The following is a 13,339-nucleotide window of genomic DNA, read 5'->3' as shown; positions in this document are numbered from 1 at the left end:
TAAATTGGTTCCTTTGTGACAAGAAAAGGCTGGGTTTTGTGCAGTTGTGTGACATCAGTGTTAATTACCTGGGACACCCAAAATATCAACCCCCGAAGCCTGTGCCGTTCGTTCCTCTATACCATGTTGCATCACTGTGCTTCAGTAGCTAACCAGGGGCTTCTCTGGTGGCGCAGTGGTTAAGAATCCGCCTGCCAGTGCAGGGGACGTGGGTTCAATCCCTGGTCCGGGAAGAGCCCATATGCCGCAGAGCAAGTAAGCCTGTGCACCACAACTGTTGAGCCTGCGCTCTAGAGCCCGCGTGCCACAACTGCTGACACCCGAGCACCTAGAGCCCATGCTCCGCGACAAGAGAAGCCACCGCAATGAGAAGCCTACGCACCGCAAGGAAGAGTAGACCCCGCTCACCGCAGCTAGAGAAAGCCCGCGTGCAGCAACGAAGACCCAATGCAGCCAAAAATTTTAAAATAAGTTAAATAAATAAATTAGAAAAAAGTTAACCAGTCAGTGATACTCAGGTTTCTAAGAAACAGCCATGACTGGGTTTGTGTGTGTGGTTATGTGTAAATTGGCTGCAGAAGATGCTGTATGTCATCCACTAGGTGACTGATCATAAAATCACTTTCCGTCTGCCTCAAGTTGCCTTGAGACAGAGACTATAGCCCCGCCCTCCTACCTTACAAGGCTGCTCTAATGATAGTGTACAAGGACTACTGACGATTCCCACGTGCTGTAGAGCCGCGTGGAGCTGGTGGCTGCTGGAGTGTGGTGCACGTGCCGCGTTAACACTTGCCTGGGAGCACGTAACTGGTGCTGGCTTTCACTGCTCGTTTGTCCTTTCCTACCATGAATCATCCTGCTAGTTTTCTGGAATCCTGGAATACATGTCAGCAATGTATGTCCACCCCTCCAAACAAATATGGGTGACTGCTGACAGTGGACAAAGGTCAGCCAAAGAGTCTTGGTTGTACATGCCAGTGACCACTTCTCACTCTGTTCTTTTTTGTTTCTAGATAGTAAAGAATATGGTCATACTTTTCGCCGTGACCTAAAAGAAGAGATTCTCATGCTTATGGCAAGGGATCGGCACCCACCAGAGGTAGGCTTGTGTTGACACTCAGGTTTTGCTGTTGTTATTAGATGTATACTAACCAGTGTATCCTCTAATACTGACAGCCGGTGAGGGTCATTTCCATGGTTTTACCTATCATTGTGGAGAATTCTGCCATCTAAAGTCACTCTTACTCCTCTAGTCCAAAGCAAGCAGCATGAAAGTGGATCCTCTCGATCCTGACAGTTAATAGCAGCTTGCCTTCTTGTAAATTTCTCTCTAAAAAGAAAACCTGTAGTTGGATTTGAAATATGTGGCTGATCCCATTATTACCCCAGGGCAGAGTGCTTTGCTTTTTTTTTTTTCTTAAATACTGTATTACTGTGTGCTGCACATGTGATGTGTTCCAACGGTAAAATGCATTGCTTAAAAATTTTAATGGTCCTATGGAGTCTCCCGAACTTAAATTTCTGCTGACTCTCAGAGCGTCTCAGCTGCAGGTGGCGTTTGCTGACTGTGCTGCAGATATCAAATCGACTTACGAAAGCCAGGATGCCAGACAGACGGCTCCCAGTTGGCTGGCCAGCTCTCTGAACCACATAGCCGTCCTCTTCTTGAGGGCCGGGAGAACCCAGGAAGCCTGGTGAGTACAGTACATGCCGCACATGTCACTGGAAGCATCTGTACTTGGATCTCAGAGAACTTCTACCCGGTCGTTAGCGTTTCTCTAATTTGGCTGCACACTATGTAGTTTATCAGGAGACAAACGAGTTTTCTACGTAGTGTGTTTTCTATAGGAATTTCCAAATACCAACTAAAAAAGCAAACTTGGGCAAGAGGAACCAGTATACATGATGAGTTTAAGAGAAGGTGTGGTTCAGTGGGCTCATTCTCTTTCCGTTTTTGTTTTCTGTATTTGTGGGCGAGTCACTTCTCCGTTCACTTGAGTAGAACAAAGTGATTAGAGAATCTTAATTTTGAAAATGTTTTGGTCATTTGGTTTATTCAAGTCATCTCATGGATGCTTCTCTGCCCCCCCCGCCCCCCAGCTTAAAATGTGGGCTGTGTACTGGGACTTCCGGAACCTGGCATTTTACCAGTTTACTAAACCTGGCCTTGACTAGAACCCGTCTTTGGTTTGTGCCACTGTATTCTAGTTCTGTGTGTTCATCAGCACTTCACTCACATACTAATTTCTGGTGTTTAACTGTGAATAGAGACGTTATGCATAGTCGTTTTTCCAAAAGTGGAGAAGTCAGTGAGAGTCCTTGCTAGGGGCGGTTCCGATGTGTATTGTTTTGGATATAACCGTGTGTTGGTGTTAAGAGCCAGTGACAGGGCTTCTTGTGCCTGGCTGTTCACTGGAGAGGACCGTAATTTGAACATGATGGTCAGTCCACGGTGTGGATGTTTGCTCTCTCCACGAAAGGCTGCTAAAGGTTTTGCTGCCTCCTCTGATCATAACTGGTGGCAAATCACACAGCCGGCTACACAGCTGCTGACAAACATTTGATGCTTGGACTTGTCGACTAGGGCAGGTTGACACACGCTTGTTATGAATCAGGCTGTGATGATTGGCGCAGGGGTACGGACCTCAGCTGATCATGGGAGCTGAGTGTATGTGTTTGTCCTTTGTCCTGCGTGTGGCAGGATGACGGCAAGCACTTACATGAGACTGATGCCTTAATCTGAGCCTGCTCTTCGTAACGTCGTTTTAGGACACACTGAGCTCACACTGGATTGTAAGAGGAAAGAGATCAAATTGTATTTGCATCCCTCTCTTCCCACTGCCCACATAATATCATACATTCCCTCCCCGGGGGGACAGAAGTGATCCTCTGGAGGAGGATATGCCCCAGCAATTCTCAACGCTGGCACCAAAGCAGATTTGCCTTTGAAATTTGTAATGCTATGTGCATATATGAAGTTTGGGAAGAGGGGGCTGAGGCACCTGGGGTGATTCTGATGGGAAGATAGGGCTGGGAGCTGGTGGAGCTCACAGACGTGTCTCCAGGAGCTTCCCCTCTGCTTGTCAGGAAGGACACTTGGTCTCTGAGTCCAGGAGAAAAGCTATGGTCATTCGGTTGCCTTCTGTTCTATTAGTATTCATAACCTTTTTCCTATCTCATCTTGAACAGGAAAATGCTGGGGCTTTTCAGGAAACATAATAAGATCCCTGGGTAAGTTCAAGTTAACAGGGCTGCCTGGGGACATCCTGGATTAGCCACATGCGTTTAACTCTTATTGGGGGAAGGGGGTTGGAATTTCCTCACGTACCTCAGCCATGGCAATTGGGCACTTTTCTGTTAGGCAGGTAGGTGATCGGTCACTCCTACCATCTAAGGCACCCTGAGGCAAGCGCTGTTTTTTTCAATCTGTGCTCAGTGATCACAGCACGCTGGGGATACATTGGCTGGATCCTCAGTGAAGGCATAATGAACCAGTGTTCATTATTTATTTGGCCCTTTAAAGTTAGACTCCATGTAACTGTCTGCAAAGCTACTGTTGAGGATTTTACGACTGATCTTTGTAAGGTACTAGATTTTGTATGTGAATCTTTGAGGGGTTTAGTTGGGGAATGTTGACATTTTTGCCTTTCACAGGAATGAGCTGCTGAATGAGTTTATGGACAGTGCAAAAGCATCCGGCAGCCCTGCCCAGGCCATTGAGATAGTGAAGCTGGCAGGTGCCTTCAGCTTACCTATTTGTGAGAGCCTCACCCAGAGACTAATGGCTGACTTCACCCTCAGCCAGGAGCAGAAGTAAGTGGGTCCTGTACATCACCATCAAGGAAAGTTATGAAAATGGAGCAGACCATTTGTCTGTCTGCCCATTCAGATGTTTGTAGCTTTCTACCCCCTGAACTTCCTTTCCTTGCAGAAAGTCAGGATGTATTGGTTTAACGATATTTTTCGTTTGTCATAAAAGTCAGGGAGGCCTATAGGTTTATTTGCTGGTTGGAACCTTTTCCTTTGTTGCTTTAGTGCAGCTGCAGAGTCGCCCAGCCCCGAGCCTGAGTTGCAGTGTAACCCTCCCATTTATTTTTCTTACAGGGAAGCCCTGGGAGATCTAACTGCATTGACCAGTGACAGCGACAGTGACAGCAGCAGTGACAGTGACAGTGACGTCGGCGAAGGCAAATAAAAGTGGTCGAATCAGGAGCTACTGTGGCCTAGCGTGGCTGTTGTGATTACACTTGAGAACTGAAGATGTTAGTATTTAATTGTAATGTGAAGAAAACAAGAGAATACAGATTTGGTGAATCTTGATAACAACGCTCACTTGTTTACGTTTAATTCCTGAACTAAACCATCCATGCCAGGGTTCCCACGTGAACAGAAGGGGCACTGCCATTTTCATTTCTTTGGACACACGTTGTGATGTTAAGCTCCGCCCAACTGCAGTGTTTGTCAGCTGATGTCGGTGTGGTTTGCCCCTCCCCCATTGGGGACTGTAGCCTTTGTTGGCTGATGCTATGACCTGACACTTCCTCCGACTCAGAAAGCGTCTAAAGGAAGTTTTTGTACAATTACATCACAGTTGATACTGGGTCAGTAGTAGCCAAATTCAGGGATATTTATATGTGGGAAATTATTAATCTTAGAACTGATTGAACAACGTCAGGAGTTTAGGCTGCACAGCTGGGAAGATGAAGACTGGAAATAAATACTGTAACTGAGGTACGTATGTATGCATTTCCATTATTTTTATAGAATAGCCCACAGCCTCCCACTAGGCTTGGGCCTTGCACGAGAGTTTCATCTCCCCCTTTCTCTCTGTGTGAGTGCTGGCACCTTCAGTTGTGCTGTACTTAAAGCGGCCTAAATGTATGTGATGACAAGAGGATTGAAGTGTCTTCTTGACATAATTGTGTATTGCTGGTAATCGAGTAGGTCGAGAACCTCTACTCCAGCCTCTCTCATGACTTGCAAGTGGTCTGGGAAGCAAACAGGAGCTTGTGAGGCTTGCAGGAGCTTCACAAGGGTTTCTAGCGCAGGCTGCTTAGCTCATAATCTGATCGCCAGATTCACCCAGGCATCCCAGGAGTTCTCGGGTGAGCAACTTCGTCCTTACCCTGCCGGGGTTGCCATTTATGGGCTACCGTGTTGTACATGTGTCTGTAACATGTGCCTGTCCCCATCTCCATTTGGCTATCCTCTGGCCAGGACCCAGTCAGTCATACATCCTCAGAAACCTAAGTATTGACTCATGTTTTCTCCTAGATCACCAGAATTTAAGACATCTAAGTGAGAGACAGAGGGCAGGGGAAATGACAGCAACTAGCTACTTAAGTATTCATGTGCATCGCCCCAGTAGCCCCTTGACATAGCAAATGAGCAAAAGGGATAGGTAGGGCAGATTAGCCTGTGATCTTGCCTTAAAACCTGCAAAGAGAACTTGGCTGCCTGGAAGCTTCTGTAAACTTGGCCCCTCCCTTTCCCTCTGGTTCATCAGCACCTGGAAATGGCTGATTCTTCTGGGCCGAGTATGCATTCAGTGCAGTCCTTACAGATGCAGAACACTTACATTGCCGGGGAATCCTGCCAGAGAACAGTCCTCAGCATCGTGCTTTGCAGCTATGGCGTTGATGGGGGAAAGGTCCATCTGGGCTGATGGCACGTGAGTTTGTAGTGGACTTTCCAAGTGGGTGATGTTGTGGCCATGTGGTCTTAACTCTGTGCTACAGACATTCCAGATTCCTATTCTGGGCAAAATAACTGCTTTCAGCTTTTCAGAAAAAAATTAAGGAAGGCCTGTAGGATTGGTCTCCATTCTCTCTTTACCCTCTAATAGTATAAGGCGTTCTGTTTTTCTATGCCAAAGTTAATAACCTATCAATTTTGGTTTTGGTTCAATAGAACATTTGAGTACTCTTACATCCTTCAAACAGCAGGGTTTGAAATCAGTTTTTGCAGAAGATGACTAGAATATTTTAATGAAACGGATTAGAAAATTAAGTACATTGTATATGTTCAAGTTGTGTGACATTCTTACAGCACCACAGATATATGCATATTGATAAACACGTATAAGTGTACCTGATGGCGATGTAAATTATTTTACTGCTGGTAAAAGGACGTGCTGTAAGATGGCAGTCACCAGGAGTGTGGATGGGCAGGGCAAAGTTTACAGAATCACTTAGATTAGATCTCAGTGGTAGAGTGGCAGTTTACCCGAGAAATGGGCATACTTTATTCGGTTGATTAAGGTGGTGTGCTAGGACATGGAGTGAGCAAATGTAAGGTACACAAAGTGGGGGTGAAGGAGTCTCCAGCCTGGCCCAGGAAGGAGCCTAACCTGTAAAAGAATGTTGTCTGGGGCCTTTCCTGGACAAAGTAACCATCACCCATATGATCACCTTCAACATCAAGATACTGTCCTTGGACTTCCCTGGTGGCACAGTGGTTAAGAATCCGCCTGCCAATACAGGGGACATGGGTTTGAGCCCTGGTCCGGGAAGCTCCTACATGCTTCGGAGCAACTCGGCCCGTGTGCCACAAGTACTGAGCCCCGCGAGCCACAACTACTGAAGCCCACGCGCCTAGAGCCCATGTTCCACAACAAGAAGACACCGCAATGAGAAGCCCGTGCACCACAAGGAAGAGTAGCCCCCGCTCACTGCAACTAGAGAAAGCCCGCGCACAGCAACAAAGACCCAACGCAGCCAAAAATCAATAAGTAAAATAAATTTATTTTTAAAAAAAAGTTGTCTAGCCAACCTGCATAGCTGTGGACTTTATAGAAGATTTTAGAAGGAACACTGGAGATCAAACCCAAGTTCACAGAGCTCAGCAAGACTTTACTCTTGAAAACTGAGAACGTCCAAGAGAAGTGAAGGTGACAATAGAATTCATCCCCAGGAAAACCTAAGCTTTGCCGATACCAGCGCCATCTTTTCCCACAACAGCAGCGCCTTTGCTGGCTTGTGCCCCACAGTCCCTCCAGAGCCCCTCCTCTTTCTTCCTGAGACCCCAGGGCAGCGTCCTTACAGCTAACCTGGACCAACCAGTGAAACCGTGGCACCACCCCCTGTGGAAAAGGGGGGTGTGCCCAGGCAAAGCCCCTCCTCCTCAATGCTCCCTCTGCTTTCTCAGATCCCCCAGCCCTTGAATGCATCCGCAGGGAGGAAACCAGGGGAGCTGAGCCGAGCCCTGCTTCAGGTAAATGGTGCCCACTGGACCTGATGAGTGATTTGCCTGAAATGTAATCACTTTTTATTTCCTGTTTATGTTAAATTATCGTTACTTCTGCACTGAGTTCAAATTACTTTAAAAGTCGTGGGACAACTAATTTGGGGCTTGGAGACTGCTTTTATGCAGAACCTGTTAAGAAAGCAGAGGGTTTAAGTCAATACTAAGGAACACAGAAGTACCGTGCCTTAAAAAAAGAGACTGCCTAATTTACATTTTACTTACTTTGCTGATTTAGAAACTTTAAACAACATTAAGGCAAGTATCAGAGTTTTAATGATTCCACCTCCTTGAAGGTAGAACTGAGAACCCACGTAAAGGCTCTTTAGGCCCAAGTGAAGGCCCTTTTCACCTAAGGGGTTGCTGAGTGATAGCTCAGGAAGATGTGAATCTTACTGGGCATGAGGAAGAAAAATCAGGGCCTGGACAAGCAGAGTCCCCTTTCAACATCATCTTGTTTCTCAATATGCAGTGAGGGTTGGGGAGGTTTGCTAAAGGAATACTAAAATTGAAAGCCAGTGGCTTTTGTTATTTGATTTAGAGAGCTGAAATAAACCGCTCAGTATTGCTTGCTTCCTGTGAGCTCAGATAATCACATCCGAAGGAAGTTATTCCTGGGCTCCTAGAGAAATTTACTTCCTTTTAATCTGTAATGTTTTACACATTTCCTGAGTAAAATAAAAATTATGAACACTTCTAACATGACAAGTTAGTCAGCTTTGCAAGTTAATGTATTCTACAATTTCATGCTATTCCAAAGGGAAGAAAGGCTTAATTTAGAACAGCCTCATTATCTTCTAGTCAAAGCTTAATGGCCCACAGGTGCCGAGAGTACCTCTACCTGCAGAGATTAAGGACATCACACAAAGTGTGTGTTCCAGTCAGAAACTAGATGTGCTGAATTAAGAATCCACTTAGGGGGAACATAAGGACCGTTAATAACACCAAACGAACCACTGGGTCCCCAAATCAAAGGACAACGTCAGGCGCCATGCAGACCTGAATGTAACCATCAGGAGCCGGGACAGGCCTGCAGAAATACATAGACAACCCTTTTTCATGATTTCCAGATATGCTGCTCAGATAAAAATGCCTCTCAATAATCTGTTTATGAACACATAAACCTCAACAAAAAGGACTTCCCTGGTGGCGCAGTGGTTAAGAATCCGCCTGCCAGTGCAGGGGACATGGGTTCGAGCCCTGGTCCGGGAAGATCCCACATGCCACGGAGCAACTAAGCCCGTGCGCCACAGCTACTGAGCCTGCGCTCTAGAGCCTGTGAGCCACAACTACTGAGCCTGCGCTCTAGAGCCTGTGAGCCACAACTACTGAAGCCCACGCGCCTAGAGCCCGTGCTCCGCAACAAGAGAAGCCACTGCAATGAGAAGCCTGCACACTGCAACAGAGTAGCCCCCGTTCGCCCCAACTAGAGAAAAGCCCACGCGCAGCAACAAAGACCCAACGCAGCCAAAAATAAAATACGATAAATAAATTTATATAAAAAAAAACCTCAACAAAAAATCATGATTTTGAAAAAATATGTTGACGGTAACTTCATGAAGTAAAAAATGGAAGGTGAAACACTGGTTAATGTTTACCCAATATGGCAACTGTTCTAATCTTCAGAGAAGTGAACTATGTAAGCAAGTTCTCTGGGTTTTACAGCAATCCAGTTCAAATATACCACAAAATTATTGAACCCCTTTAAGATTCCAGGCTCCCCACCCCCACTTCAATGGAGAGATTCACAGTCCACATACCAGAAAGGAGCAAGGTCAACTACCAGTGTTCCAGAACTGGGAGCCATGAACTTTTCTGAGGGCTGTGGAATTAATTTGTGGGTAGAGAAGACACCAACATTTTTCTAATGCCACAGACCAGAACACAGTACATCACAAGTAGAAAGGAGAAGCAATGGTTCCAGAAACCGTTTCATGTATACATTCATATAAGGGTGCGTGCGGGTGTATTGGATCCCAATATAAAATATTATTTTTCCCTGTGGTAGCAATTGAAGTTTGGGATACAGACTATTTCTAGTGCCTATGAATCACTGGAATGACATATCTCCAATTATAAACATATTGGCATTTTGGCTTATATTTACATCACTCTTGAGTTTGACCAGCAGGAATCAGTTCACTAGGACCTTCAAAGCCAAGAACAGGCCTAGGGCTTCTGAAACCCGGTTCACAGCCTGGCAACTCTGAGCGCCCAGGAGTTGCTACTTCTGCTACTTCTGCTTCTCAAGGAAATTTTCCATATACACAACAAACTAGAAATGATACTTTTTGAAAAGGGATAAGCTGCTCAGTTTTCAATTTCTGTTTTATTCAGTTTGCTCCAAGGGCAAAACCAACAGTACAGTGACCACAAACATTATTTTCACTGGCTCACAAGCCTGATCAGTAAAACCTGAAAAACAGAAAATGTTACCCAAGTTGCAAATAAAGTGCTCCTGGAGTTGACTGACATGACAGCAAGAAGGAATAATATAAATGCAACAGGTGTTAACATTTAGAACAGTACCTGTCACCTGCTCATTTCTAGGCAGTTCTGAGACCTTGTTGCAAACCCTTCATATATTACTGCCAATTTCCTTTGACATGAGATGTGACTTTACAAGACTCTTCCTAGACCTTACTCTTGCTGCACTTGAGTGGTTCCTATTCCTACGGCGCTGGCGTATGCTGTCAGGATCTCCACTATCTGCTTAGTTTCTAGGGTCATTCGGGCTTCCTTCAGCCAGTCCTGTGCCACTCGTCTGGACTCCCCTTTCAGCTGATTGACAAACTTTGCTGCCAGCTCCAGGTCACCATGCTCAATGCAATAGGAGGCGTATGACAGTAACTTAAATGTGTTTGTATCCTCGGGGCAGAGCTCTGCTGGTGGCTTCAGCTGCTTAGGTGGGAACAGCAGCAGGGACTGTAAGTAGGAGAGGAAGTACTGGTATAAGCTATTCCTGGTCTCATCGATCATGGCTACCCTGTGGGCCAGTTTTTGGATGGCATAGAAACGGACTCTAAGGGTCTCTTCACTGTACACCCCACGGGTCAGGGACTCTGGAGGGAGGGCTGCGCTTAGAGCCTGGGCAAATTCACTATCGGAACAGCTGACTCTGATGGCCTCCACTGCGCTACCCAGGGGAACAGTGGGCAGGTCTGCAGATGCCGTCTTCATACGGTACTTTAACGCCTCCACAGAGAGCCAGAGCTGGTGGGCTTTTCTGGCCTCCTCTTCAGCAACTGCGTGACCTATTAAAAAAAAAAAAAAAAAAAAAGGCAAAGACAGACTTTTTTCTCCACCTGACTATGTCCTCATACACAGAGAGAACTGGTACACCTTCCACAGCAGTGGAAGTCGGGGCTGGAGAGAGCCTCTTCCAAGCCCATCCCACCACTTATTTATGGTGCGTTCTTTCCTAGCTGGCCTCTTCACATGAGGCAACAAGGCACGACATAATCTGCTGAGGACTTGTTTTTACTGTAGCCGTGGAGAAAGCTGAGAGGGTGGATGTGCACAGATGAGGCTCCCTTCTTTCTTCCTGTGACATCTAGGAGAATGCAGGGTATCTAATTCAGATACATTTATCTTCAGAAATATTTGAGAAAGAAATGTGATATTTAAATTAAGCCAAGACTTACATTAAGGCCATCAGAAACTTTACTTTCTACAAAGGAACGGACTACTGGATCTTGAAACTTCACGAGTACTTAGCTTATTGCTATGCTTATCTGACAAAAAAGATTCCATCACATCCCACAGAAACCCATTTTCTTAATAAAATCCTCACTGTCAGGACATTTCCCTTCCAGTGTGGCACATGGAGGCCTCAGCATAACTACCATCCATTTGGTGGGTGGAACAAGCAAGTCACCACCTCCAGGTAACCCTCCAGGTTACCTCCAGGTAACGGCAGAGCCTGGAGGGCGAACATGCAGCACACTGACCTTTTTCTCCACTCAGGGCACATGAGACACCACCAAAGTGTGTTGGGTAAACTGCCTTGTAAATGGTGATCTCATGCCGGTCACATAAGGAGTAAAACTTCAAGTTACTTAGGTTTAATTTTTAGATCCTTTTAAATTTCTTCTCACAACCCTCTATACTACAAACTTACCAAATCCGGGGCTAATTTTCTAAGAAATGAATAAAATTTATTAGAGGGACTTTGGCATCTTTATTCCCTAATGTCAATGCATGTATACCATTATCCTCACAGCAAGAATTTACCCTGAGAAGTAGGGCTGATGAAATTAGCTGTAAGAGGTCCATGTGCTTACTCTGAACAGCCTGCTCGATTCCTCTCAGTCTGGCATAGGCAGTGTTTATATCCAGAGTATAGTTGTCAACTTGCTCTTGGCTGAGCCGACGAAACTGTAATTCTTGTTCAGCGAGTTTCTCAGACAGGTCCTGAAATGGTAAACAGTGCACAGAGAAAGTGATGCTACCTCAGTGCACGTCACTTATCGGCCACTAAGTCTTCCAGTAACTGCTGCCTCCCAAAGTAAAGAGGGCCTTTAACTAATCTCAAAACAGGTGTCATGAAACTCCTACATTATGTGTAAGGTTTCAAAAATTTCTTAAGGCACATGTGATGTTTCATCTTCTACAAGTTTACTGGTGGAACCTAATATTAGAGGAAGAGGACCAGGAGGGGAAGAAAGAAGTCTATTAAAATGAGAAAATGACAACTTTAGAAAATACAGTAACTGTATGGCCACCCAGACATTAAGTCGTATTCAATATCTTCCACTTTAAGAGTTCATTTTTCTCAAAATACTCATCAAAGAGAATTCAAAGTAATATACCTTTTCATATTGGTATAAATTTCAATTTTCTGGAAGATTTCTTTACTTGGAAAACTTCATTCCCTTCTTGTGAGACAAAATAATAAGTTAATATATTATAAATGACTTGCTGAGTAGAAACTAATTATGATTAAAGGTATCCTGATGGTTTGCTGTGGTTTCCAAACTTAACCTCTCCGGGATGTTTCCTCAAATATAAAAATCTCAGAACTACCACATAATCCACAAGGGTTTGTGGAGATAAAGCAGGCATACATGTGTCAAGTATTATTACCTGCTTTCCTGAAACCCCCTGTACCAACCCTCCTTCAAGCTTAAAGGCTCCAAATGACTAGGACATAAATACAAAACACATCTGATCAGTAACACATAGGTACACCTTTATGTAAAAAGGAGCAGATGTGAAATATATAGAAGTCCCCCTCCAGCAAGGACAGGCACCACTAGAAATCTTTCCCCATTCTTCCACACTCTCAGACTGAATGACATGGAGCACGTTAGAAGGAAAGCAGAGACTGTTTATAGTGTAAAGGGGAAAAGGAGGTTGAAGGGAGACGATGCTTTACGACAGGTCCTCACCTGCTCAAACTCGTATTTCAGTTCCTGTTCTTGGACCCTAAGGACATCTCGTAAGTGATCGGTGTGGGCAGCAGCCTGGCGGCGAAGCTGGGTCCTCATTTCATTCTCCATGGCATCCCTGACTTCCTCCACCTGTGAAGCCAAGCACAGTGATGAGGAATTCTCAATTCTCCACATACGCTTTTAGCAAAAGAGAAAGACCAGTAACCACGATGATGGCAGCCTCCACGTCCAGAACCCCTTACGATGAGCCGTGCACGGGAACACATTCTTATTTCAAATTCTCGTAGGAATCAGAAAGTTGAATGTTGGAAGGTGACTCAAACAATGTCGCATGGCTGTGGCGAAATCAGATTTCAAACAGGGGTCTCTCTAACCCCCAGACTTGAGTTTCTTCCATATCACCAGGCTGCCTCCTGTACAAAGCAAACACTGTCATTTCCTGCATCGCATACTCCCCTGAGAATCAAGAAATCCGAGACCACAGAAATAACTACAAAGACTTGGGATCAAACACAGCTTCACCACAACCATCTGTGTGGCCTTAGGGAGATTATTCATCTTCGAAGTCTCCATTTTCTTGTCTGTGAATAATAATGCCTACCATGCAGAACTGTTAAGAAAAGTAACAAAGGTCTGACAGTTACCGAACACAGTTTCTCTCAACAAAGAAAGCTCCTCTGAAACTGCTTATTTTAGTACGAATT

At 45.2% G+C, this 13,339-nt stretch overlaps 2 protein-coding genes and 1 non-coding gene across 15 annotated transcripts in view; 2 read left to right on the top strand and 1 right to left on the bottom strand.

Moving 5' to 3' along the window:
* Window positions 1-5,928, top strand: part of PTCD3 (pentatricopeptide repeat domain 3) — a 31,590-nt gene extending 25,662 nt beyond the window's left edge. For 7 of the 9 annotated variants that reach the window (XM_027129129.1, XM_027129135.1, XM_027129134.1 and 4 more), the window contains 5 exons: window positions 1,014-1,099; window positions 1,546-1,694; window positions 3,190-3,231; window positions 3,655-3,813; window positions 4,105-5,928. In XM_027129129.1, coding sequence (XP_026984930.1) covers window positions 1,014-1,099; window positions 1,546-1,694; window positions 3,190-3,231; window positions 3,655-3,813; window positions 4,105-4,195 — 527 coding nt within the window. In that variant the 3' untranslated portion in view covers window positions 4,196-5,928. The remainder of the gene's footprint in view (window positions 1-1,013; window positions 1,100-1,545; window positions 1,695-3,189; window positions 3,232-3,654; window positions 3,814-4,104) is intronic. The other 2 variants (XR_003437711.1, XM_027129131.1) reach the window with 2 other exon arrangements.
* On the top strand, window positions 2,613-2,748 carry LOC113632220 (small nucleolar RNA SNORD94). The gene has a single exon (XR_003437739.1). It is a non-coding gene; the product is annotated as a small nucleolar RNA SNORD94 (small nucleolar RNA).
* Window positions 5,929-9,552: 3,624 nt separating the features above from the next.
* IMMT (inner membrane mitochondrial protein) overlaps window positions 9,553-13,339 on the bottom strand; it is a 48,554-nt gene continuing 44,767 nt past the window's right edge. For 4 of the 5 annotated variants that reach the window (XM_027129124.1, XM_027129125.1, XM_027129126.1 and 1 more), the window contains 3 exons: window positions 12,633-12,764; window positions 11,526-11,655; window positions 9,553-10,496 (listed from right to left, as the gene is read on the bottom strand). In XM_027129124.1, coding sequence (XP_026984925.1) covers window positions 9,883-10,496; window positions 11,526-11,655; window positions 12,633-12,764 — 876 coding nt within the window. In that variant the 3' untranslated portion in view covers window positions 9,553-9,882. Of the gene's footprint in view, window positions 10,497-10,604; window positions 10,796-11,525; window positions 11,656-12,632; window positions 12,765-13,339 lie in introns of those variants that run through there. The other variant, XM_027129127.1, reaches the window with a different exon arrangement.

Source organism: Aethalodelphis obliquidens, unplaced genomic scaffold (genome assembly GCF_003676395.1).
Source record: "Aethalodelphis obliquidens isolate GAN/ISIS:26980383/991018 unplaced genomic scaffold, ASM367639v1 scaffold35, whole genome shotgun sequence".
NCBI lineage: Eukaryota > Metazoa > Chordata > Mammalia > Artiodactyla > Delphinidae > Aethalodelphis > Aethalodelphis obliquidens.
The sequence above is the reverse complement of the archived record's forward strand: the minus strand, read 5'-3'. Positions and strand labels throughout refer to the sequence as shown.